The sequence below is a fragment of the Malaclemys terrapin genome, chromosome 22 (genome assembly GCF_027887155.1).
Source record: "Malaclemys terrapin pileata isolate rMalTer1 chromosome 22, rMalTer1.hap1, whole genome shotgun sequence".
Lineage (NCBI taxonomy): Eukaryota > Metazoa > Chordata > Testudines > Emydidae > Malaclemys > Malaclemys terrapin.
Genome location: NC_071526.1, coordinates 13,422,876 through 13,447,843, shown reverse-complemented (window position 1 = coordinate 13,447,843; position 24,968 = coordinate 13,422,876). Strand labels below are relative to the sequence as shown.

Sequence of the window (24,968 nt, the reverse complement as noted above, 5' to 3'; positions counted from 1 at the left end):
CTGGCCCTCCTCACCAACCTGCTAGGAGCTGGGTCAGATTCAGGGATGGAGGAAGCAGCTGCTGCTGCTGCCACCCAGCCAAACCCGGCCTTACGGCTGGAGGTGCGGGGGGCGCGCTGGGAGGCAAGGAGCTAATGCACTCTGCTTGCCCCTAGGTTGCAGAACCTCGTGCCAGGCAAGCCAGAGCACGTCGGCTGGACAGGAATAGAGAAAGCCGGAGCCTGAGGCTAAGAGTCAGAGTAGGCAGGTCTCCCTTGCACCCCACAGCTGGTGCTGGAGGAGAGAGACACACTCCAGGGAGGGGAATACACCTAGTCAGAGCATGGACCTGCTGCATTCAAGACCCTCTCCAGTGAGCTAGGACCACAGCACCCTCTGCTGGACTGAGGGGTAATGCAGTGACTCCATTCTGCAGACCCAGCCCGAACGGCTTGTTTTGCTGTGAACCCTCTCCAAGTGATGGGGGCCCATGCGATCGCATAGCAAGACGGGAGAATTCCTGCTCTCCGGGCGCAGTCCGGGGCAGCACAGCGAGCCGAGCCGCAGCAAAGGAACGACGCCCACAGAAACATTCTAAGATGTCCTTTTATTAAAATGTGCGTCACTGTTTTGTGTGGCGGCGTCCTTTGCGGTTCTCCAGCTGTCAGGGTGTTTCGGGTGACCAGCTCGGCGGTCTCCGCGCTCGAGCCCAACTCGGGGGAACCGTTAGGTGGTCCGTGGCCTCCCGTTCCCGCCCATGGCAATGTAAACGTCAATAGGAACGTTGGGCAGGGTCAGGCAGTGGCACCCGGGGCATCTTCTCAGCTGCCTGCACGAGAGAGAGGGGTTAGTCCAGTTTCCCAGGAGGGTTGTGCAAAGCCACAGATTGAGCCCCTCAGCGTCACAGGTGCATGGTCCAATAGTGGCATATTCACTACCGTGAGGGGTGCAGATCCCCAGAGCCCTCGACCACCTGCCCAGGGATCAGAACCCATCTGGCTAGTTGAATATACCCCACAAAGGGTCCTTCAGAGCTCTTGTCCTCCTCCGGCTTTATGCAGGGAGGGAAGATTTAGGGGGATACATTTCCCCCCCCCCATATCCAGCTTCTCTGTCAGCTGCTAGCTGGAGCTGGAATTGATGGCCACTCTGGAATTTTCTGCCTTAGGAATCTTCTGGCAAAAAAAGGATAACCCTCCCACCCCGTCCCAAATGCTCCCCTTAACAAGGGCCCTCAGTGCAGACGTCAGCCCTAGATGGGATGCAGGTCCTGCACAGAGACCATGTGCCTGAAGAGAGAACGACCAAGGGGTCGCAGCCAAGTCCTGATGGTTGGCAATAAGTGGGAGGAGGCCGGCACTTGGCAGTAATGAGAGAGTCTCTTCCAGGCAGCGATCTCAGCATGGTGAGGGCTCTCAGTCCAGAAATGCCCAACCTGGGCCATGTCCTCAATCTTCTAAGCTAGTAAGAGGCAAAGTGCACAGTAGAGCCACAGATGTGTTAAGGGTACAGGTGGAACTGCCTGTTTCCATAGAGATGGGGTGCTAATTACAGCATTGGTCGTTATCCGGTGATTAAAGACCTGACCAGTAGAGAAGAGGGTTCCATTCACAACCAGTCTGTTAGGTTTATAGACCAAGCCGGGCAAAAAATTGCACATTTTTTTGGTGCTAAATGCCGCTTCCATGACATTGAATTATTTTGTGACTCCCTGTGGATTTCACCCCGTTGCCTAGGTGGGCAGAAATCTAAACAATTTCAGATAAACCCAGCCGTTTTGTTTTGACATTTTCTAAATGAAAAGGTTTAAACTTTTCAGTTTGAAACCACTTTTCACTTCAAAATGTCCTGTAACTTTATTTAAAAAACGATCACAACTGGTAAAACAGGGCCAATATCAAAACAAAACTTCTTGTTTGACCCAAAACAGTTTGTTTTGTACTTTGTGGAATTACCAGCAAACCAGAAAATCGGTTCCGCACCCAGCTCTTTCTAAACAGACCTTCTGGCCCATGGACCCCCCCCCACTAGATTTGTCCCCCGCTCTGCTCCTCGCTCTAGCAGAGCATCTTGAGCCTGCTCCTCCTTGCATCTCTCCACTTGCTGCAGCCTAGAGAGGCCAGTGTATTGTAGCCCTGATTCCCCCAGAGGTGCCAGTTACGGCAGGGGGTGGGTTTGATTTTGCCCTTGTCTGATCAGCTATGACAAGGGGAGAGGCAGGGCGAGACATTGCATCAGAATGAAGTGCAGCAGCAAGCAAGCAAAACTTGAGGTACAAGGCTTGCGCCCATAGGGAGCGCTAGAGGGTACAGCCCTGTTACAGCCCAGGGAGATCTGGCTTGGAGTTAATTACTTGGCCTCAATAGAAGTGTCTGACCCACAGCCTTCGCTCTCTGATGGAGGGGAGGCAGCAAACCAGTTTCCTCATTTTGACTTTCCTTGGGGCCCTGCCTCAGCCCCATTGTACAGGATTCAGCCCACAGTTGCCTAAAGTCGTCCCTGGGGCCAAATCAGATGCCAACAAACTCTTCCAACCAACAGGGTCCGAGTCTGGCTGCATGTTCCAAACCAGGCCGTGCGACAGCCCCAGCTTCGGTGCCGCCCGGAATGGTTTAGCCAGCTGACAGCCATCCTAACCCCACAGGGAGCAGGTGTCGGGGGAGGCAGGTTTCCTTCCCTTTCCCTTGGGCACAGGGCGTGGAACTCGCTGTGACACTGATCTGGGGTGGGATGACTACGGCAGCGGCTTTCATCATCCCCCCAAAGCCTGATTTGTAGAGATCACAGGCGAGGGTGGGCCTGGAGAAAAAGGGGTGCAGTTCCACTGGCTCCTGAACGCAGCCTTGCGAGGCCTCGGCCCTCTGGGCTCATCCCTGGCCCTTTACAGAAGCCCAGCGTGTTCTGAGTGGAATGGGCTGGTGAGCCGGCCCTGGCAGGGACGCAGCGTGGCAAGAAGCGGCGGGGAGACCTGGAGGAGGTGCAGAGATTAGCGAAAGCGGGAGAGAAGGGACCGTGGCTCCTATTCACTCTGCCCTGTAAAACAGGCACAAAGGGGGAACTTGGGAAAATTAGAAGGGCAACACACCTACTTCTAAGCCTTGAAAGTGTCACGTTCCTGGGGGAATTTGCTGCTGTAAGACATGGAAGCAGGGGGGCCAGACCCTCCCAAAGGGGGGCCGTTCATAGCAACATCTAAGCACGCCAGCTGCCATTACAGCATCAAGAGGAAGGTTTAGGAAGTGCATCCATTCTCATGCTTCAGGGCCGAACGTGATTGCTAACTGGGGTCAGGAAGTAAGCACCCCACTCCCCTCTGTATGGCTCTGGAGGCTGTATGCCTTCCTCTCAAGCACTGGGCACCAGCTGACTCACAGCAATGACAGCTGCTGCAGCTGCCCTTACCTTGCTGCAGTGTGCTCAGTGGCAACTGGCTCTTGGGTCTCTGGAGCAGCTGCCAGGCTGGGAGAATCTCCTGCCTCTATGGGGAATCTCCGAGCTTGTGGGGTCTCCTGGGAGCTCATGTCCTAGCCCCAGACCTGTCTGAGTAAAAGAAGGACCAAGGTCAGAACCTGTGTGACTGGGCAGGGTGAGCTCACGATTTCAGGCCCACCCCTGCCCCAAGCTGCCACACCCTTCTCTGGCCTAGGCTCACTTCTTGAAAGCTCAAGAGGGTTCCCAAGAATAAACCTGGCAGCCTGCAGTGCCTAGTGCAAAGGGCAAGATGTGATGGGGGCCAGTGGGAGGCACGGAGGCTGTTACATTGTGACACGGAAGGGCTGCTCTGACATCACAATACAACCCGTGAGTGGCAGGGTACGACCTTCTCCCTTCTGCCGGGCACGAGACTCAGGCCCAGGCCTTCTTGCTTACGATTTATTATTTGGACTGCAGTGGCAGCTAGGAGCCCCAGTCCTGGACCCTGTGCGAGGCGCTGTACAAATACAGAACAAAAAGCTAGGCCCTGCCTCACCGAGCTTGCAATCTAAGTATAAACACGAGACATGACCAATGGGGGAGCACAAGGAAACCATGAGACAACTGGTCAACATGAGGGGCGGCAGCAGCAGCACAAAAGACTGACCTAGTTCACATCTAGGGCTAGTCTTGGGTCAAAGCCCCACCGTGCTGTGAAGGTGAACAGAGGAACTGCCTCTGCTGGCCCCAGGTTTCCCCAAAAGCTCTGGGTCTCATGACGAGGAGGACCCTTCCTTGACCGTGCCCAGATCAGAGATTTATCTGGGGTTGATCTTTGCTCCCTCCTGGAAGCTGATCCCCGTGGGGATACAATGTGGGGTTTAGAGCGGGATCTGGGGTAGCCCCTCACCCTGGACTCTTACCCTGTCCTGGAAACTGAAACTAAACAAATAAAGCCATCCTGCCAATTTGTTTGACCAACCAGGTCCATCTGATCAAACTCAGACTGTGAGCTCTTTGAGACAGGGACTGTCACTTGTTCCATGTCTGTGCAATGCCCAGGACAAAGGATCCCTAGAGAAAAGAAGCAGTGTTGCCTATTGGCTGGAGCACTGGACTGTGTCTCAGAAGGCCTGAGTTAAATTCTTGGCTCTGCCACTGGGTGACCTTGGACAAGTCACTTGCCTCTTTCTGCCTCAGTTTCCCCATCTGTAAAATGAGGTTAATTATACTGACCTTTGTAAAGTGCTTTGAGATCTATGGCTGAAAGCTGCTAGATGAGAGCTAGGTAGTTTTGTTAAGCACTATGTAATACAAACAACAGACATCCCAGCCCTTGTATTCATTTGAGGTCTGGTCTGGATCCTCCCTCCCCCACCCTCAAATTCACTTGGATCCAGCCTTGAAAACTTGGTCAGATCTGCACAGTTAGTGATCATACTGCAGCAGGCTGGGGAATATTTGGGGTCTGTTCGTTATGCCAAAGCCTGTGTAGCGCTCGGCTATAGAAGCCCCTTACCCACGATCCCCACCAATAGGTCTCTGGAGATTTATCCCATCGCTGTGCCTGGAGTGACTCAGTGCAGGGTTGTGGGCAGGTTAAGTAACTGCCTATTTGGGGTGCTCGCCCCCGATTGGTGCAAATCCAACCCCTTTGACCCATGCAACACAAGGTTACATCATAATAGGGGCTGAAAGTTTTAAAATGTCCCGCCCCAGCTGCCCCCGTCATCATGGGACTTTGTCTAGGCAGGAAAATGATCTAGCATCCAGGGCTGCAACTCTTGCATGCCCTGGTTAGGGAGAGAAGCAGAGCACAGAAATGTCATCTCCCAGCATCTACAGGATGACCTGAGAGAATGACCAGTCCAAAATTCAGAGAGGAGATGGAGGAGTTTTTATTCTCCAATGGCTACCAGCTGGGCAAGACCATTGGGGAGGGGACGTACTCAAAAGTGAAAGAGGCCTTCTCAAAAAAGCACCAGCAGAAAGTGGCAGTTAAAATTATTGATAAGATGGGGGGCCCGGAAGGTAAGAGGCAGCTCTGGGAGACGGTTCTGGGTTAGATGGTTGAGGAATATTTATAGACTCTAAGGCCACAAGGGACCACTCTGATCATCCAGTCATGGGGGATAATCTGCTGAACAGGAGCTCCCCGTGTGTTGCTGTGGCCGAAAGAGCTGATGTGATCCTGGGATGCATAAACAGGGGACTCTCGAGTAAAAGTAGGGAAGTTATTTTACCTTTGTATTTGGCACTGGTGTAACCGTGGCTGGAATGCTGTGTCCAGGTCTGATGCCCACAATTCCAGAAGGATGTTGATAAATTGGAGAGGGTTCAGAGAACAGCCATGAGAATGATTAAATCATTAGAAAACCTGCCTAGTGATAAACTAACTGGATTGTGCTCTTAGAGTCTAACAAAAAGAAGGTTAAGAGGTGACTTGATCACAGTCTATAAGTACCTATATGGGGAGCAAATATTTAATAATAATGGGCTCCTTCAGTCTATCCGAGAAAGGTCTAACATGATCCAACGGCTGGAAGTTGAAGCTAGACAAATTTAGACTGGAAATAAGGCATACATTTTTAACAGAGAGTAATGAACCGTTGGCACAATTTACCCAGGGTCACGGTGGATTCTCCATCACTGACAATTTTTAAATCAAGATTGGATGTTTTCTGAAAGCTCTGCTCTAGGAATTATTTTGGGGAAGTTCTCTGGCCTGTACCATACAGGAAGTCAGACTAGATGATCACAATGGTCCCTTCTGGCCTTAGAATCTATGACCTTCTCTGTAACAGGCTAGAGAACTTCCCCAAAATAATTCCGGTTTGAACTAGTCGTCTTGTAGTTTGCCAGGCATCAAGGTATTGGCGCACTTAACTGTGCATACTACCAAATATCTCTACTGCTTTGCTTAGGGCCTACTTTTTCCCTTATGCAGAAAAACCCTCTGGAGGGGAAAACTTACCTGAGAAGTACTATGAGAATCTTCTCACATCGTCTTCCACATTATCTCATCAGGGGAGGATTGGTGACTTGCCACAAACTTTTCATTCCTAACAAAACACATTTCAGGTTTCCCTACTGGATGCATTAAACTAAAATAAAAGGTTGAGTAGGAGGTGGGTTCCTAGGGGAGGCTGGTCTCTCCAGAACTCCTCCAAGGAAGGGGACTTTCCCTCTTGCCTCATTCACTTGGAGGGTCTGCTGCCAGCGTTTCACAGACTACCCACTCTTCATCTTCCCCACCAACTGGTGGGTGGTGCAGTAGCTTACTGGATGCAAAGGGGGCCGGATTCACTGATTTCCTTGTAGAACATGTGTACAAGAATTCAACCCAGACCCTCCTCTAGCCAGCTCACCAGGCTCGTAGGTTGGGGTAACCGCAGTGCCTTTCAGATCACCTCCTATAGCACATAATGGTATTTACTTGGCCAGATCTGTGTCCTAGACTAAAGCCACAATCAGATAAAAGATTCTAACAACTACACCTCATCGCAAAGCAGAGTAAAACCATGAAAACAGGGTTTTCCCTGTGGAAAGCAGAAAGCTGCTAAAGGGGCATAAGTTCTACAGGTTTGTTGTTGTTGTGGTCGTTTGTTAATCAATTGAAAGATCTGCTCTACTTTAGCTACAAAAGATGAGGCTGGATGCAGGAATCGGATGTGAAATCAATATGCAGGAGGTTGGTCGAGAGGATCAGAATTATGGCTTCTAGCCCTAAGATCTGTGAAGCCAACTGAAAGTAAATATGTTACAGTGCTGACCCTGTGATCACTTTACAACCAGCCACGTTCCCAGGGTTATGAATGGGAAAGCGCCTCCTTTTAGCCCCAGTTTGTGACAAACAGGGCCCCTGCCCCCCTTTACAAGGCAGCCTCCATTGAATGGCCAAAAGCCCCAGGCACTGCAGAGATACTGCATCCATGAAAGACAATACACACTCTTCTTGGTAGCCAGCAGCTCCCTTGAGATTTCCCATGCCTTGAATGAATCTGTCTTCTCTCTCTTCAGAATTTATCCAGAGATTCCTGCCTCGAGAGCTCCAGATCGTCAGGCGCTTGGATCACAAGAACATCATCCGAGTGTACGAGATGCTGGAATCCGCCGATGGGAAGATCTACTTGGTGATGGAGCTGGCAGAAGACGGGGATGTTTTTGACTGCGTTCTGCACGGAGGTCCTTTGCCCGAGAGCCGCGCCAAGGTGCTCTTCCGCCAGCTGGTAGACGCGATCCGCTACTGCCACAGTTGTGGCGTGGCGCACCGGGACCTAAAGTGTGAGAACGCCTTGCTGCAAGGCTTTAACTTGAAGCTGACTGACTTTGGATTCGCAAAGTTGCTCCCAAAGAATCGTAAGGAGCTGAGTCAAACGTTCTGCGGCAGCACTGCCTACGCTGCACCTGAGGTGCTCCAGGGCGTGCCCCACGACAGCCGGAAAGGGGACATCTGGAGCATGGGCGTTATTCTGTACGTTATGCTGTGCGCTAGCCTCCCCTTTGACGACACCGACATCCCCAAGATGCTGTGCCACCAGCAGAAAGGGGTCTCGATTCCTGGGCACCTGGAGATCTCAGACGAATGCCAGGATCTCCTGAAAAGCCTCTTGGAACCAGACATGATCCTGAGACCTTCCATTGAAGAAGTTGGTTGGCACCCATGGCTGGCAAATTCCTGATAAAGATCATGTCACGCTCTCCCCAAATAAAGGGGACAGATTGCTTCCAAAATGCTTACAAATATTTTAATGTTATGCTTGGTTTCCAGTCTATCCTTACACCCCCCTTTCCTCCTCCCAGTGCCTTATGCAGAGGATGGCGGGTCTGCAGGGAAGGACTGGGGGGTTGTTCCATTTCACACCTTCATCAGGGATTTTACTCATTCGAAAAAACCGCATGGTCTGAAGAAACCTAACAGTGTTTGTGCTGTTTCCTTTGTAGCTGGGCACCTCGCTGAAGTGGGGAAACCTGGGATAGTGTCTGGCCACCTTCCCAAGACATCTCTAGTGATGGCACCTCCAGAGAACACCCCAACAGAGGAGAGAGTAAGCAGAGAAGTTGGCTCCTCCATGTTGAGGGTAGGGGAAACATGGAAAATTACAATAGGGTTATAGGAGTAACAAGGGGAAATCAGTGGGGAAAAAAATCTGCTCAACATCTTAGTCGTCTATATCAAATGAAAGGAGTAAGGGGAATCAACAGGAGGAACTGGAAGCTAAATTATCTTAACTGCCATCACAGAGACTTGGTGGGAAAAGTGTCATGATTGGAATAACGGTATAGGGCTGGCAGGATAAAAGCAGTATTGCATTATATATCAATATATACACACTTGTTCTGAGGTCCAGAAGGAGGTGAGAGGCAGACCAGTTGTGAGTCTCAGGATAAAGATAGAAGGGGTAAACAACAGGAATGTCATGGTAGGGGTCTACTACAGACCACCAAATCAGGAGGAGGGGGTGGATAAGTCATTTATAGAACAAATCACAGAAATATCCAAAACATAAGACCTGGTAGTAACAGGAAACTAACTACCCAGACATCTGTTGGAAAAGTAACATGGCAAAACACAAAATTCCTAGTAAGTTCTTGGATGTGTTGGGCAGACCACACACTTTCAGAAAGTGGCGGAAGTAACCAATGGGAGAGCCAATACTTGATTCTGACCGACAGGAAAGACTTGGTAGCAAATCTGAAGGTGGAAGGCAGTGTGGGTGAAAGGGACTATGAAACAATAGATTTAATGGTTTTGTGGAAAGGAAGGAGTGAGATCAGCAAAATAAGGACAGTGGACTTCAGAAAAGCAGACTTTAACAAACTCGGAGAACTAGTAGGTAAGGTCCCATGGGAAGAAAATCTAAGGGAAAAAGGAGTTCAGGGGAGCTGGCAGTTTCTCAAGGAGACAATATTAAAGGCACAACTGCAACCTATCTCGATGCGAAGGAAAGATAGGAAGAATACTAAGAGGCCAATACGGCTCCCAAAGGAGCTCTTTAATGACTTGAAAATCAAAAAGGAATCCTACCGAAATTGGAAACATGGACAAATTGCTAAGGAGGAGTCCAAAACAATAGCACAAGCATGTAGGGACAAATTCAGAACAGCAAAGGCACAAAATGAGTTACATCAAGCAAGGGACATAACAGGCAATGAGAAAAGAGGTTCTTTAAATACATTGGGTTCTTTAAATTAAAAACAACCTTGACAAATTGGAAAATTGCTCTGAATGGACTGTCCAGCCTGCCCCCAAACTAGAATCATGCCCAAAGCAGGGGCTGCCACTGGGCAGCAAACCACACCCAGACTCATTTCAGAAGGATGGCCACACGTGGCCTGTAGGTGGTGGAAATAAAGACAACCCAACGCAGGCAGTTGATTCGGTAGAATTCCTTTAATTTCTGTTAACTGCAAGTCTGTAAAAGGTTCAGGAGAAAGTTGTCGTTACAAAACTAACAGCTGTTAGAATCTCTCTTTTGCCCCAGCTATAAAATGCTCCCAGGAGATGCAGTATAATTTAAAATAGAGAATATTGCACAAATAACCAAGAGGTTAATTAACTAACGAAAAAGAGTTACAAAGAGGAAGGCAAGCTCCGCGCTTGCTCCCAGCTCCAACCTTGGGACATGAGCTTCCAGCTGGGAACCATACCTTTAAATGAGACTGGAGTATATACAAGGGGGTCCTCGCTGGGCGCAGCACGAAGCGCGAATGACATGGTCTCAGATACTTCCAGATAGACACCAGTCTCCTGGCAAAGGGCCCAGCTACACAAGGGTCCAACTGCACTGGGGGACCTAGTTATGACTCCTGACTTGGCTCCATCTCAGTAGAAAGGGGACCTAGTTGCATTTTTCCTGCGTCCCCAAGATGCACCATAGCTTAGGACAGAGCTAGGCTGTAGCATGGCTGAAACCCTTTGAATCAATTCTACAATGACAAGTTGGAGCCATGTTGTAGGCCGGTCCCTGGACCTGGTGGGCTTTGTGGCATAGACGGCTCAGACAGGGATCTGGAGGACACAGCCACCTTCAATGCACCCACATCAGCTGCTGCCGACACTGGAGATTCTCCCCATGGGAAAATTGACACTCCAAGGCCCCAGAAGGCTAGTGCTGTCTAAAAATATAGGGAAACCCACAGCCCCAGTGAACTGGCCCTTAAAGAAGCAGAATGACCTAAAGAAACCATGGATAAAACCAATACTTTGAAGGCCAGAGACAGTGGGGTAGACGCTGTCCCTTTAAGATAACTGTGTACTGGTGACATCCACTGGGGAGCAGCATTGTGTGACAGATCAGAAGGACAAAGAGAGAAGGGAACTCCCCTCCTGCCCTGGACAGAGACGACAGACCGAAAGGGGGTCTACCGCAGTCAACAGGGATGGGAGAAAGGGAGTCGGAGCCTTGCAGGGGGCTCAGCTGAATAGGAGCAGAGACGATCAAGCAATATTTGGAGTGCATGGGGGACAGGCAGGTCCTGCCAAGGAGGTGAAAGGGAGGGGTGGATTCCAGGAGAGGGATTCAAGCAGCAAAGTCAATGGCTACAGTGACCAGCCCCTGCCACCAGGTACCATCTGTTGTGCAAGATGCTCTTGCCTCCCGCTTTACATAGAACAGCGAAGAGTGGTGGGACCTGCTGGCAAAGGCTGATGTTTAAGTGGTGGCCACCGTACCTACGTTTGGTCTTTTAAGTGACCAAGCTGGGTGGCTGGTGCACACAGACAGGGGCAGTTCTGCCCTGGGTCTGACAGGTCCACTGCCTGCCCAGAAAAGCCCATTCAGGAGAAAACTACAAGCATCAGGACGTTGCCTGAGGAATTAAGGATGACAATTAAAAGTGCTCATCGCCCAGCAGAGCGGAGAGAGGCAGTGCAGATAGAGTGGGGGATGGTGAAGCGACTCCCTTTGGAGGCGGGCTGCTGCTCCCGCAGCTGGGAGTTTGGGTTTCCAACTGAAAAGCTGCATCCCAAGGAAACAGAAGGAAGTGCCGGGATTTCTGTAGCAGCTTCTAAGACAACAGGCCAGGTTATGGTTCAGGAAGAGGCAGGGAGCCATTTAGTTCCCTCTAGAGAAGCCTGGCTCTAGATCAAAGCCTCCAGCCAACTGCCTTTCCTCACAGTGGCAAGTGTAGCAATACAAAGGGGCTTCCAGTGCTGCATCTCCAGCCTCTGGTCAGTCCCACTTTGGGGGCCTCTCTCAGAGTTAGTCTGGCCTGGAGTTTGGAGTAATGAGTGAACAGGAACAATTCGCACTGAGGAGCCTTCTAAACTGCTGTATTGTAGGTTATATTCACACACAAGTAGACAGTCAGCAAACTGACATCCTGCCAATGCAGACCAATCCCATCAGGTGCTCTAGTGTCCGGTTCGATCCCAGGGCCCCACTGGCCCCACCTGACCTGCCACCCACCCCAGGCCTCAATCTGGGCAGTCAGTTTCAACTTCGCTGGTCTCTAGGACCTAGTGAGAAGATGCACCCCCCCTCCCTAGCACCCCTATGCGTATGAGTGTAACACCCGCTACCACCTCTTCCAGCATCTGAATGGGTCATGAGTTTGAGCTACCCCTAGGATTTAGCAGGGATGGAACTCCTCCAGCCTGGAACTGAAAACCTCAGCACAGTTACACATGAAAGGAATAGTCGATCTGTGATTTAATTCACATTGGATGGTGGGAATGAGCCTGTGACACACACAGAGGAAGCAATCGCCTTATTCCCAGTCCTCCCACTCTTCATCTTCCAGCTGTAAACAGGAGAGAGACATCTATTAGTCGGTTTAGACAATACACCAGCCATCTGCCTCTGGGCGCTTTCGGTAGCACTGGACACTTAGGGCTTGTCTACGCTACCCCTTAAGTCAATGTCACTTACAACAAGCAGTCTGGTGGCACCTTAAAGACTAACAGGTTTATTTGGGCATAAGCTTTCGTGGGTAAAAACCTCACTTCTTCAGATGCATCATTTGCATCTGAAGAAGTGAGGTTTTTACCCACGAAAGCTTATGCCCAAATAAACCTGTTAGTCTTTAAGGTGCCACCAGACTGCTTGTTGTTTTTATAGATACAGACTAACACGGCTACCCCGATAAATGTCACTTACATCGCCCATGGGTGTGAAAAAGTCACCCCCCGGAGCGACACAAATTACAGCGAACTAAGCGCTGTCTACACTGGCGCTAAGTCGGCGAGAGACGCTCTCCTGCCGACATAGCTTCCACCTCGTGCTGAGGTGGAGTAATTATGCTGATGGAAGAGCACTCTCCTGTCAGCACAGGGCGTCTTCCCCAGACACGCTGCAGCTGCGCCGATGTACTGCAGTAACAGATTAGCCCGTAGGGTCCAGACAAGGCAACCACGTCCGTGCAAAGCCTGGCAGACAGAACACACCTTGATTGCTCTAGTTTCAATGTTCTGGGAAACAAGTGATCCTTTCTCAGTAACCGTCCTTGTAGGGTTTAAAGGGTTAATCCCCTCCCTCTCTCTAGCTAGTCTCTGCATGACTTTTGTGGGCAAGAGCCCAGATCCACATCTGGCTCCCGCAAGGCTCAGGGTCCTCACTGCTGGAGCGCGAAGATGTCCGGTTATTCAGCTGCGACTGGCTGCCCAGCCCAGCTTCTCTTTGGGAGGACAGGCAAGAAGAGCAGCAAACCCCGTGGCTCTCTAAAGCACATTGTGCTGCACTGCCTTGCTGTCTGCCTTGCTCTGAAGCCCAGGGATTTCCCCTTAGTTCCTACATGCTGGGATCACTCTCCTCTCAGCTCTGTGACAGAGGGAGTTGGCAGCTGACTCCAGGCAGGAAGCTCCCAACCGTGGTAGTGCTCATGCACAGGTGCAGTGAGAAGCCTCTGAAAACAACAATGCAGGGTGGATTCTGTTCTGGGAGGGATCTTCCACCAAGTTAGCCCCGCCCCGCCCAGCGTGCTGTCTCTCTTACCTCTCCGGACACCTCCACCTTCGAGAGCGCCAGCTGCACTTCTTCTTCCGTCATGTCCAAATCAAAGTCTTTCTCCCAGTCCTCACTGATATCGGTGCTGGAGCCTGAAATCACATGACACGGAGGTTAAGCCCTCTAGAAGGCAGAGAGCAAATGGGAACTCTGAAGGCTTTGGTGGGACCTGATGATGCATTGCGTTTCTCAAATATTTTACATTAGGGTCCCTGGCTCTTTAGAGTGAAGCAGATTTCATCAGCCCAAGATCATCCTATTTGGCTCCTGCCAGCTCACTGCCCCAGCTTTGGGGGCCCAAGGTTTGGGGTTAGCAAAAAGGCCCCTCCCCTTCTCTGGCCCCGCTATTCCCCAGCAAGATGTTAGTAAGGGCAAAGCAGGGTCCCTGAAGCCGCTGACCCCAGACTCCACTAAACAGACAAGGTCTCCTGGCTCAGGTGTTCTGAGAGCTGAAGACTTGGCTCATGCCAAAGGGTATCTGCAGGCCCAAAGTAACACAGAATTCAACTCAACCTAGCCACAAGATATCAGCAAGATTGAGGAATGCTAAGGCCATCTACCTCCAGGCTTGACTAACCACTAACCATCAGGGACCTGAGGTAAAAGAACATGACCAAGTCTTTGCAAACGCCCATGATGATACCGACAGTGCCCAGGGTCTCCAGGTGGAGCCTCTTCAAAGCACATGCACGCTGAGGACAAGCTCCTTGAGCGTTTGTGTACGTGGATTTCTGACCCATCAGTGAGACACCAACAAGGAGGTTACAAGGCAGACAAGAAGTCAGATGAGCAGGAGAGGGAAATCTGCCATGCCCTTCTGAGCTCACTACTGGCAGATGGAGGAGGGTAGGGAGTAGGTCTGGGCCGAACCGGACCCGGACTTCCGCTGTGTTCGGAGTCACTTCTGTTTGCTGGGGGATGAGAGCAAAGGGGAGCTCTGCCCAGCCCCACTCCCAAACAAGAGCCAAGCTTTAGTCACAGAGCAAATGCAGCAGGTAAAAGGGGACAAGAGCTACACAGGCATTTGGCGTTACCATGACCCGGCTAACACCCCCTCTCCCCCGTGTGCTCTGGGCGGAGAGGGCTGCTCCCAGCTGATCAGAGGTCAGGTTATTGATGGGGGCTCTCAGGAAGGAAGAATTTCACACCATCACCAAGTACCTGCCACCATCCTGGCATTCTGTAGCCCCAGGGGTGGCCAGGAGGGGAAGAGGGTGTCCTACTGTGTCCTGTTGGGAAACTCAGATTTCTTCTTCTAATTTGACTCCCTTCCCCAGTATAAACCCACATCTAACGTACTAAGCTTCCTTCCCAGGTCCTGCTGCCTGGAGCTCAGAGGCATTTCCAGTGGCACCAGTACCTTTAGGGCCAGGCCAACAGAGTCAGGGAACATGCAGCTCACTTCAGGGTGGTGTCTGTACCCCCATGCCTGTGTCTGGCTTGCTGCCGAGACTCTTGCCATCACTAACTGTTGACGCCCCAGACCCTGTACTCTGGCTTTTTAGATGCCTCAAAGAGATAAGCAGAGTTAAGGCTTTCAGAATGAGATGAGCAAACCACAGCTACACCACGATCCCAGGCCACCCTGACCACAGATTGTCAAGAACTTGAGTTGCAAAGTTTGACGCCCCCAAGTGGCAAAATTGTGTATTTCTGATTCTAAATGAGAAGTGAGGCAATCCAGCCCACCACCCTTCATCACACTGAAGGGTCAGATCCAGCACCCTTCTCCCTCCCAGAGCTCCCTACAGTCACTACAAAGCCAAGGAATCCATAGCCACCCCTCGGTATGCTTTGGACAGCGAGCTGGGAAAGGTTTGTTCAGGACTGACGCAGAAATCATGTACTTGGCTGGTCTAGAACTTGCTCCACTACAGGATCTGCCTGTGGAGGCATCTATAGATGGGTGTAGCTTGGGGGCTGACTATGTTAGCAACACACGGAACGCGAATAATCAAAGGCTCCCAATGTGGGACCATCAGACACAGCTCACCAGTTCAGCGCACTCTCCAGCTCACAGGCCTTTCACCCGGGAGTCACAGCTCAAGACCCATTTAGGCTGAACCCAGGACACAGAGGAATAAAGTGTGTCCATTATAAATCAGGCACCATACCCCTGAGAGCTGTGTTCCCTAGGGGAGGGTCCCCGGTGAGGGCTCAGTGCTGACAGCAGTTACCCACCTTTCTTCCCATTGTTGGAGGGAGTGGATTTTCCGCTGTCGGAGTTCAGCTCAAAGACTCGTAAATCTGTCAGCCCATCCTCTTTCAGAGTCTCTATCTGGGCCGTTGGCTTGCTCTCTGCCTGCTCCTTGAGCCCCGCAGAGCCCAGTTGCTCTGAAGACACTGCCAGCTCCCGAGTGGTTGTAGGAGGATGTGCAGATTCTGCTGGTTTTGGCCGGGAGCCCTGCTCTTCAGAAGTAGCTTCCAGTAACCTTTGGGAGAGGTCCCTGGCCCCGGACAGCGGCACTCCAGTCTGTAACTGTGCATCAGGCACAGTGGCAGGGTTTGCAATCTGAGTCACAAGGGAGACACTCTCGCTGCTCTCAGATGGGGTCACCTGGACTGGGACTGCAGCAAGACCAGACCAGCTTTCCTCTGCTGGCTCCTTTATGCTGGGGATGGGACTTCCCTCCAGGGTCAGGGGAGCAGCTGCTGCTGCTGCAGGGACCGATGATGTTTGCTTTCCCTCTTCTGGAGATTTCACATTCACACAAGGTAGGGGCGACATCCCCAAAAATTCCTCTGTGGAGGGGAGGGGGGAGTGGGAAAGGATTTCAGCACCTCTGTATGAAGCACAAATAGGCAGAGAACAACTGCTGAAAGGAGCACCTCCCTCCCCAACCACGGGCATCAGAGCCCCCAGCCACTGCTGGGAGCAGCACCAGCACCACAGCCTAGCGAGTCCGCTTGTTCCCCCCAGCCCACTCTGGGGATAGGCCCCACTAAGCCTCCCTGCCAGTGGGTGCTCTGGTACAGGCAGCACACCGGAGCAGCAGGCCCGGCTTGGAGCTAATGCACACAGGAGATAGTCCTCAATGTCCAGCTCCATCCCAAAACTTCCAGTGTGAGCCTGGGCCTGTCACTTTGTCTCTCTGTGCCTTGGCTTCCCTAGCTGTAACCTGGGGATGATCCGACAGGGGAGCCGAGAGGATCAAACCATTGAGGTTTGGGAAGCATTCTGAAACTACTGTGACAGGAGCCACACCTATAAAGCCGGCAGCCCCAGCGTTTTAACCAGCCTTCCCTCCAACTCTGTTCAGAGCAGGTTTAGACAGCACAGTGGTGCCGGGAGCATTCCCCTCGCCCGTGCTAAGGCTCCCACTGGCGTTCGCATGGTGCAGCCGATAGTGGCAGTGGGCTATTTTGGGCCACAAAGCCGAATACAGACACAGTCCATAGGGGCGGAGAGAGGCGGCTGTTTCAGCTGGACTGGGGAGCTGGTTTCATGACAATTAGCAGGAACCATTCTACAGCAGCCGTTCTCCTTCCCAAATCCACCATGGGTCTCAAAAGTTCTCTCACAGCTTCCCTGCCATCTGACTTACCCTCTTCCTCTTCCCAGCCTGGCTCCTCGTGATGCACGCTTTGCTCTGCCCTCTGCTTCAGAGCTTCCCTCCGAACCTCCTCCTGCGGGGAATTCACAGCTGCAATCAGGAGCTGCGCCCACACCATCTCCTCCCAGATCCCGGCCCTGGTGTGCAGCGCTCCAACCCCTGCAACTTCCCTACCGCATTGTCACTAATGGCAGGGACTTGGGGAAGGGAGCCCAGTTCTCTGCTGCTGTTCAGGGGATAGCAACTCTCCCACTGATCGGAGGATGCATGTTGAGTAACAGCCCCTTCGCACAGCTCCTCACCACACTGCACCCTCCACTTTAGCTTCCTTGCAGGGGAGACCTCCCTCCCCCCAAACCTACCTGCTCCAGGTGATGGACTTTATAGAAGTAGCGCTGCCAGAATTCGGAATGGGAAACAGCCACTGGGACCTGGGACCATTGGAAGGAAAGAAGAGAGGGAAGGATTCAGTGAGGAGGGCCTGGAGATGCTGCAGTCTCTGACCTCACTCCCCTTGGGGTTCCTCTGCCTTCTTGGCAAGGCCTGACACTGCAAACCCTTTATCCTTCTGGCAGAGAACAACTCCAGGGGCTCCCACTGGAACCCATTGACTGATGAAGCAGCCACAGTAAAGGGGTCGCTAGTGAGCAGCCCTTCCACCTACGACAGGCCACCTGCATCACCTCAACGCTCCCAGCCCTGCAGACCTGTGGAGAGAACAGCAGGGAAACCCAGGTCTCCCACACTAGGCCACTGCTCCCACCCACAGGTCCTTGCTCGGCATATCCGAATCCCATCTCCCTGAATAAGACAATACTCAAGATCTCTTATTAGATCACCAGGCACCATTCTGAGTCACTTCAGGCAAGGGCTGCCAATCCACCAACATCAGGAAGTGCTCGCTCTCCCTGGGCTGACCATCACTCTGTTTAGAGGTGGGGCAGCTTAACCAGTTGTACAGAGAATAGAACCCAGACATCCAGACTCGCAATTGCCTGCTCTAACCGCTAGACAACACTGATTTCCCTCTGCTCATTCAACTGCCCCATGACTTTGCCACTGTGCCCATACTCCCCTGGCTCCAACCACTCCTGGGATAGACTGTGCCCTATGTAAGCAACCTGCGTTTTCAGAATGCAGATGACTTGCTGTCAAACATCTGCTGGAGACTCATTACCCAAAATTCACCAAGATGCTTAGACAGACAGAGGCCAGACAGCTCCAGAGCAGCATATGACAACTGGCTCTGGACCTGCGATGCTGCAGCCCACAGGCAGAGAAAAGCCCAATGAGCTACTCGGCAGCAAAGATGCACAGGCTGCCCTGCTTGGCTAAAGCATGTTGTCATCCCCCTCCATCCCAGGCCCTGGAGCCCAAGGAGTGTAGTTTCCTCCTCCTATCTCCCTTGCCTCCCACACGCTGGAGACTTCAGGCAGGTCTGAGCCTGCCCAACCATGAGAGAGTGCAGGAGCCAGGCAGCGCCTCACCATCTTGGTGTAGAGAGCCCGGATGGAGGGGCTGGTCACCAGCAGCTCCGAGATCTCCCCTTTCTTCTCCTCTAGGTTAAACTGCGAGAGCCAGGACTCAAAGAGCTCCGTGGGGCCTGCATAGAGGAAGCAGAGAGAGGTCCTTGGAACAAACGAGACAGGGACAGAAACACAGGGAGTTAAGGGGAAACATGCTGTCTGGTGCGATCAGATGCCACTGGAGTGAAGGGGTCAGGCTAAGACAGCAAGGGGCATGACAGAGGCAACAACCTGAGTCCTAAGGAAGGGAGCAGGAAGCACAGTTCACTGGCTAAGAGCCCAAGGTGCATACTCCTGCAGAAACACTGATGGGATCCATAGACAGCCCCCGCCCACAAGAGGCAGGTCACGATGAAGAAGCAGGTGAATGAGAGGAGCTAGAAGTGCCCTTGACAATATCCCTTTAAAACTGCACATCGGGTAGGTGGGGGGTGGGTTGCATCCATGCCCACCCCATCTCAGACACACCACTTGCTCTGCCTTGCCCTTGCCCTGTCTCTCTACTGGAACAGAGGCTCAGCATTCACTCTTTGGCAAACTGCCAATGCAAATTGCTGGATTCCCAGCTCCGAAATTCCAGAGCAGGTTAATCAGGCAGCAGCTCCGCAGGTTCCCACACAGCACAGGGCATGGAGCCTCAGTCACACCTGGGCTGGGTCAACTCATAGGCTGCGAAGTTAACTCAGTTGCCGTGGCCTCTTTGCCAACAAGCAGCCCATGAAGTCAGCTGTGCTGGCGGTCTGTCACGGGGGCACACGTCTACAGGGAACCCAACCCTGAGACCCGCCAAACACCACACACGCTAACACCTCAATGTCTCCCCCTCCAACCCAGCCCTCGTCCTACCATCCGGTTCGTTGCAGTAGGTTGCTGGGTCTGACTGCAGGGTGTAGAGACGAGCCTGCAAGAGAGCACACGCACGGGACGGGACGGCCATTAGCATGAGGGGCAGGGGCTGAGCCCAGTGATGAAGGGGGGGGGGGTCTGTCACACACATCCCTGGTGGGAGCTGAGGCGTTTCCCACCGAGCAGGCATTGAGGGGCATTCAGCACCTAAGTTCCCTAAACTGCGCGGCCGCGCAGCAGTCCATTAATCGCCACGCAGGCGCTCAGGGCTGCGGCGGGGAGAGATGCCTCTCCCCAAGCCCCGGACCTGCCACAGCCAGGGGAGAGGCTCCTCTCCCGCAGCCCCAACCCAGCTTCAGCCCAGACCTGCCGCGGCCGGGGGAGAGGCACCCCTCCCTGGCCCCAACCCAGTCCTCTGCCCCAGCCCTGAGCCCCCTCCTGTACTCCGAACCCCTTGACCCCATCCCCGCCACATGAATTTTGTTATATGCACCAATAGGTCACACATCATCTCCATATTGGTGCACATAACAAAATTCATTCCACCCATGCGGAAAAATTAGAGGGAACACTGCTCGGCACATACCTTGGTGCTGTCGTACGGTTCTGTAGTCCCAGAGGGTGTTGCCATCAGTGTTATGACATCGCAGTCGATGGTCTTATCTGGCGAAGGAGCGAACGTATCCGAGATGACACCCAGGAAGTCTGCGAGTCCCTTCTTCACCTTTTCAGTCGTGCCCGAGGAGCCTTCCGTCTTTGCAAAGAGAAAGACAAGGGAATGATCTAAACAATGATGCCTGAACCAGAGACAGTCCCATGCGGTCTTTTCCAGCATCAGTGTCCCTTTAAAGAGAGACAATTCTCCTCTCCTCAAAGGGTGGTAGTGGGGGATTGTGCAGTCTGGGCTGGCCTGAGATGAGGGGGTGGTGGTGGGTGGGTGGTTAGGCGAGGTGATGGCAACAGATAGGCAGGGAACAAGTCTGGGCTGTGGGATGGGGCAGGTAGGAGTGGCTGGTTTGGGGAGAGGATAGGGAGCTGTGCTGTCATAGTAACAGCTGTGCAGGGCAAAGGTCTCCTTTGGGTCTAGGCAAGAGGAACCCATCTCCAGGCTTATCGCAACACCTAGGCAAAACATACTGTGCCTTTCCTGGTGGCACAGGGGGAAGCGGATTCTAAGCCTCACAACAGCAAAGAGAATGGGGAACCCAAGAGGGCAGGGGAGAAATTAGTTCCATCCAGTCTCCAAGCAGGGAATTCAGATCCAACTAGATATCCCACCTTCCTCCCACCCAAATCACAGTCCCACTCTCAGCTAAGAGCTTCCCCAGCCCCAAGCAAATGGAAATTAGTTGCAGGATTCCCCTTGCAACATCTGCCACTGCTGTGCAGAAACCTGGCCTGTGGCTCCAAAAGGCACCCCGCCCTGAGAGTCACAAATAGAAAGCAAGAAACTGGCCCTTCTGGGAGCCACAGCGTGCACCTGCCCCATCCCATCTTGACAACTGTGAATGGGGCACTGACATCAAACAGTCCTGGCAGCCATAACAAGGGAATCACTTAGGGTCATCACAGACACTTTGCACTGGGGAAGGGAGTTCAAATTCAAAGTCCAAGAGCAATGTGAATTCAGGTCATGCTATAAAGGCATTTCCTGAAAGGATAAGTTTGTGTGCTGCCAGAATCCCGTTTGACAGCCAGCTCCACTCTCTTGAATGAGAGCAGGAGGCAGAATCGTGGCTTGCCTGCTCTTACTTACAACCAGTTTCTCCTTGACCACGCTGGCGGTGGCAGCAATAGTGCATGCAGTATCATGCTGCACCACCTGGGTGAACTCAGTCAGGTCCCGCTTCATGAACTCCAATGCTTCCGTGGACTACAAGACAGAGGGACAAAGTATATCAACCTCGGATTCTCACACAAGTCCATCTTCACCCTAGGAATATCTGAGGCATCACAAACCCTGGAGCAACAGAGGCCTCTAACCTGAGGGACTATTCTGCATATGGAGATGACAGGGCTCTCGCAGATGAGGCCCTACCAACACCACAGAAATAGTCATGTTTACAACACAGCTGGGAAACACAACTATGGCCAAACCACGTTACAACATGTTCCTTTCTTGCCAGTGCAGATAGAAAAATGACGCTTTAACCCTGGCAGACAATTAGGCTAAAACCTGACTCCTTACTTGTCATGGACACGCCAGCGCACATTCTAACAGCAATGCTGTAATCACGTTTCCAGACTGCTTAGAGGTGATCGATGCCATAGTGCCGACAGGCCTTAATAAAAGCTGTCACTAGTGCACAGATCTACAGGGATAACTTTAGACGTAGCAAAGCGATTGGATTATTTTTTATACACACTTTCTTGGCTCCTTTATTGTTCCAATAGCCTTTGAACGAAAGCTGCAAATATATGGATGAGTCATGTTGCCTAGTTTCAATCTTAGTGTGGCTGAACTTCTCAGTCTCACGCCTTTGTGAATTGCGATGGGGGGGTGGGGGGGGCAGTATGCTCTAGGCATTCTTCTTCCCACTGCTTGCAGTACAAGAGGCCTTTCCAAAGTGCAGATCTAGAACTCCAATGTAGTTCAAGCTTGCAAGTGGCTTTTCACAGCTCACACCTGAGGTTAGGGTTTCTGTTTGAATAAGTTAAGACTTTCCAGTAAGAATACTGGAAGATTTCCCCAAGAATAGCTGGTAACACAGAAGTAATGAACTGAACCCTTATTAGAGCAATAACACTTTACATTTACACAGGACTCTCCATGCCAAAGGATCCCAAAGCGTCTCATAACATCAAGCTCTGGGAGGGAACTGCAGCAACTGACTAGTACAGGGCATCTCACACAATGTGGTTAAGAAGGGAAATTTTGGCTAAAGCTGTTGTCCAACGGCTCCTTTTAGGTTAAGTGCCACTAGATAATTCATATCTTTGCAGAGCAGCCACACTCTGCTATCAGGGGCTCGACCAACATTTCACAGCTTACTTTATACTAATCGTAAGTGACAGAATAAAGTTCTGCACTGCAATACTGCTGCCTTACCCCAGAGCTGCACAGTTGCTTAAGAAGTGCATTTTTAGAAAGCAACAGAGAGCATGTAGGCAGATTGAAAGATAATACCTACATCATGGCTAATACCCAGTTTATGTTAAACACCAAGCTACAATCCATCGGGAGAAAAGAGCATTCACAGAATGACTCAGCCCTATAGGTTACTTTAAAAGATACTGTAGAAATCAGGAAGAATTTCCAAAGGGAAGAGGATTACACAGCAAAACAGAAAACACCCTAAGAGAGGCTCCTTACTAGGCCTGGTCTGCTCAGGTTACAGAAGAACCCACAAGAAGAGTGAGAAATCCAAGTAAATGATTGTGGTTTTCCTATGGGAAGATGCAAGATTTCCTTAAGCAATAGCTCGTCCTGTTCCATACAAGCAACCTCCTACCTTCTCTTTAACAGTCTGGTAGCTTTGCTGCAACCAGCTTCTCCACCAGCCTCCATCTTCCCTGTTACAGGATAAACATATGAAGCTGAAATTGTGAATTTCACATTATAAACTCACACCAAGGAGTCCATGAAAACATACATACATAATACCCCACCATGTGAATGAGCTACAGCCACCGCTTCTCTGTGTTCAAACCCTTTGGGCCTTCAGAGAACCTACCCCTTCCACCCAGCAAATCTCCTTTCAAAGGTTTAAGCTCCAAAAGGGTTGCAATTAAATGCAAACTATCTCTGCAGCATTTCCAGCCCACACATTGCACCCCTGGGCTGTGACACAAGACCCACAGTATGAACCAAGCCATCTCCATTGACTTGTAGAGTAAACCCAATCCCAAAAGGAAGCAGGGAAATTAGAGGGGTCAGTCCCCCTTAGTTTAATCACCTCAGGGAGAGTTAGTAACAGTGAGGAGGACAGGCTTGGTTGGTTTTTAAACTATAGGATTTTAACCAGACCATGTTTCTAAGCTTCTCCTGTTCACAACCCCCATCACAAGACACACTCTCCATTTTCCCCATGGTTTCTGCCACACCATAATACTCTTCCCCCTATACAGCCAAATTTCCTGCTACCTTCAACCCAAACCACCAACCCCACCCAGCGAGCTCCCTTCCCACCCCCTCTGTCCCCCACCCAGCCCCCTTCCCACCTCCTCTGCCTTCCCACCACCACCACCCTCTGCCCTCCAACCCCACCCACCCCCTTCCCACCCCTTGTGCCCCCACCAGTCCCCTTCCCACCACCACTACTACTCTCTGCCCCCAACCCCACCCAGCCCCCTTCCCACCCCCCATGCCCCCTTCCCACCACCACCCTCTGCCCCCCAACCCCACCCAGCCCCCTTCCCACCACCACCCTCTGCCCCCCAACCCCACCCAGCCCCCTTCCCACCACCACCCTCTGCCCCCCAACCCCACCCAGCCCCCTTCCCACCACCACCCTCTGCCCCCCAACCCCACCCAGCCCCCTTCCCACCACCACCCTCTGCCCCCCAACCCCACCCAGCCCCCTTCCCACCACCACCCTCTGCCCCCCAACCCCACCCAGCTCCTTTCCCACCCCCCTTCCCCCCCAACCTCACACAACCAGACCCCTTCCCACCCCCTCTTCTCCCTTCCCCGTACAGACCACTCCCTTCCCACCCCGCCCCCTCTGCCCCCCACCCCGCCAGCTCCCTTCCCGCCCCTCCCGCACTAGGGCGCCCCCCTCAGATCCCTTCCCCCACCGCCAAGGCACCGCCCCCCGCTCTGCGTTACTCTCACCCTTCCGCCATCTTGGACGCCTGACGTCACCAATATTTACTGACCTTTGACGCCAGAAGCCCCGCCTCCTGGGCGGGCTATTTTTAGCCACAGCCCAGTGGGGGCGGGTCCTGGGACCCGCACCGGTAACGTCACTTCCTTTTTCACGCGGGGCTCGGCTCGGCTCGGGTACGGTGGCTGCTGAGGGTCAAGAGAGATCGAGCGCTCAATATTAGCCACCACCACCCCGGGAGCTAGAGCCTGCGACCCCCGCCCGGCCGCCCCAGGGAGGTGGGGCCCCTGGTCCCCAGCGCCCACCTATGGCTGGGCCGCCCGGTGTTGTAGCGGGGGGCGTCTCCCTGCCGGCCCTGAGCGCCCAGCCCCACGCCGGGCGCTGCCCCGGGGTCCCCCCTCTCCACCCCCGCTGGGGCTCCCCGGCCCGGGCCCCCGCACAGCGCGGCGGGGAGCCCCTGGCGCTGCGGAACCCCCTGCTGCGGGACCCGCGCGGATCCGCTTCTGGGGGTGTTGCCTGGTTTGTTCCCATCACAGACACCCCCGGGGTCCCCGCAGAGGGGGGGTAACGCTCAGTCTCCTGCCTTGGCCAGGCTGGTTTCTCAAGCCGTTCCCTAGGGGAATCCCGTCTCGTGGGAAAACAGCCTTAGGTGCCGGTCTTGTTTGGTACCGCCCTTAATATTTCCCCTCTCGGGGCTGACTGCTGTTTCTTCTAACATCAGGACCCTGCTTTTGCCTGTTAATTGTCCCACCTGGCAGTGTCCACCTGTCTCCCCTACATCTGGGCTTAACGGGAAAGGGCTCAGGTATTCCTACCATCTGCTTCCGAAGAGCTCTGTGTAAATTGGTTATCTTGTCTCTGTCACCAACAGCAGTTGGCCCAATAAAAGATTACCTCACCCGCCTTATCTCTCTAGTTTGCTTAACAGTAATATAA

The 24,968-nt window shown here is 52.5% G+C and overlaps 3 protein-coding genes across 8 annotated transcripts; 1 reads left to right on the top strand and 2 right to left on the bottom strand.

Moving 5' to 3' along the window:
- Positions 1–608: 608 nt before the first annotated feature.
- On the bottom strand, positions 609–6,322 carry FAM229A (family with sequence similarity 229 member A). Its single transcript, XM_054011705.1, has 3 exons — positions 5,637–6,322; positions 3,382–3,519; positions 609–808 (listed from the first exon to the last, which is right to left on the bottom strand). The coding sequence occupies exons 2-3, from the start codon at positions 3,498–3,500 to the stop codon at positions 706–708; spliced, it is 222 nt and encodes a 73-aa protein (XP_053867680.1). The 5' UTR covers positions 3,501–3,519; positions 5,637–6,322; the 3' UTR covers positions 609–705.
- Positions 3,512–9,966, top strand: TSSK3 (testis specific serine kinase 3). The gene is made up of 2 exons (XM_054011706.1): positions 3,512–5,424; positions 7,414–9,966. The coding sequence occupies exons 1-2, from the start codon at positions 5,253–5,255 to the stop codon at positions 8,073–8,075; spliced, it is 834 nt and encodes a 277-aa protein (XP_053867681.1). The 5' UTR covers positions 3,512–5,252; the 3' UTR covers positions 8,076–9,966.
- BSDC1 (BSD domain containing 1) lies at positions 9,769–24,186 on the bottom strand. Of its 6 annotated transcripts, none has more exons than XM_054011703.1 (11): positions 24,085–24,186; positions 22,719–22,779; positions 21,023–21,139; positions 19,853–20,020; positions 19,267–19,321; positions 18,382–18,497; positions 17,257–17,325; positions 16,886–16,967; positions 15,522–16,082; positions 13,329–13,432; positions 9,769–12,138 (listed from the first exon to the last, which is right to left on the bottom strand). In XM_054011703.1, the coding sequence occupies exons 3-11, from the start codon at positions 21,116–21,118 to the stop codon at positions 12,106–12,108; spliced, it is 1,284 nt and encodes a 427-aa protein (XP_053867678.1). In that variant the 5' UTR covers positions 21,119–21,139; positions 22,719–22,779; positions 24,085–24,186; the 3' UTR covers positions 9,769–12,105. The 6 variants fall into 6 exon arrangements, with proteins under 6 accessions (XP_053867678.1, XP_053867674.1, XP_053867675.1 ...); XM_054011699.1 differs by having other exon boundaries at positions 22,719–22,803; positions 24,041–24,085; XM_054011700.1 differs by lacking the exon at positions 24,085–24,186 and adding an exon at positions 24,041–24,074.
- Positions 24,187–24,968: the final 782 nt, after the last annotated feature.

Bases quoted from the DNA above. Each gene is read 5' to 3' on its own strand.
- FAM229A (XM_054011705.1), bottom strand. From the start codon at position 3,500: ATGAGCTCCCAGGAGACCCCACAAGCTCGGAGATTCCCCATAGAGGCA. The intron at 809-3,381 runs GTAAGGGCAGCT...TCTCTCGTGCAG, and splicing joins ACTGAGCACACTGCAGCAAG to GCAGCTGAGAAGATGCCCCG.
- TSSK3 (XM_054011706.1), top strand. From the start codon at position 5,253: ATGACCAGTCCAAAATTCAGAGAGGAGATGGAGGAGTTTTTATTCTCC. The intron at 5,425-7,413 runs GTAAGAGGCAGC...CTCTCTCTTCAG, and splicing joins TAAGATGGGGGGCCCGGAAG to AATTTATCCAGAGATTCCTG.
- BSDC1 (XM_054011704.1), bottom strand. From the start codon at position 23,313: ATGGTGTGGCAGAAACCATGGGGAAAATGGAGAGTGTGTCTTGTGATG. The intron at 16,968-17,256 runs GTAGGTTTGGGG...AATTCCCCGCAG, and splicing joins AAGTCCATCACCTGGAGCAG to GAGGAGGTTCGGAGGGAAGC. The intron at 13,433-15,521 runs GTGGGTAACTGC...ATGTGATTTCAG, and splicing joins CTCCAACAATGGGAAGAAAG to GCTCCAGCACCGATATCAGT.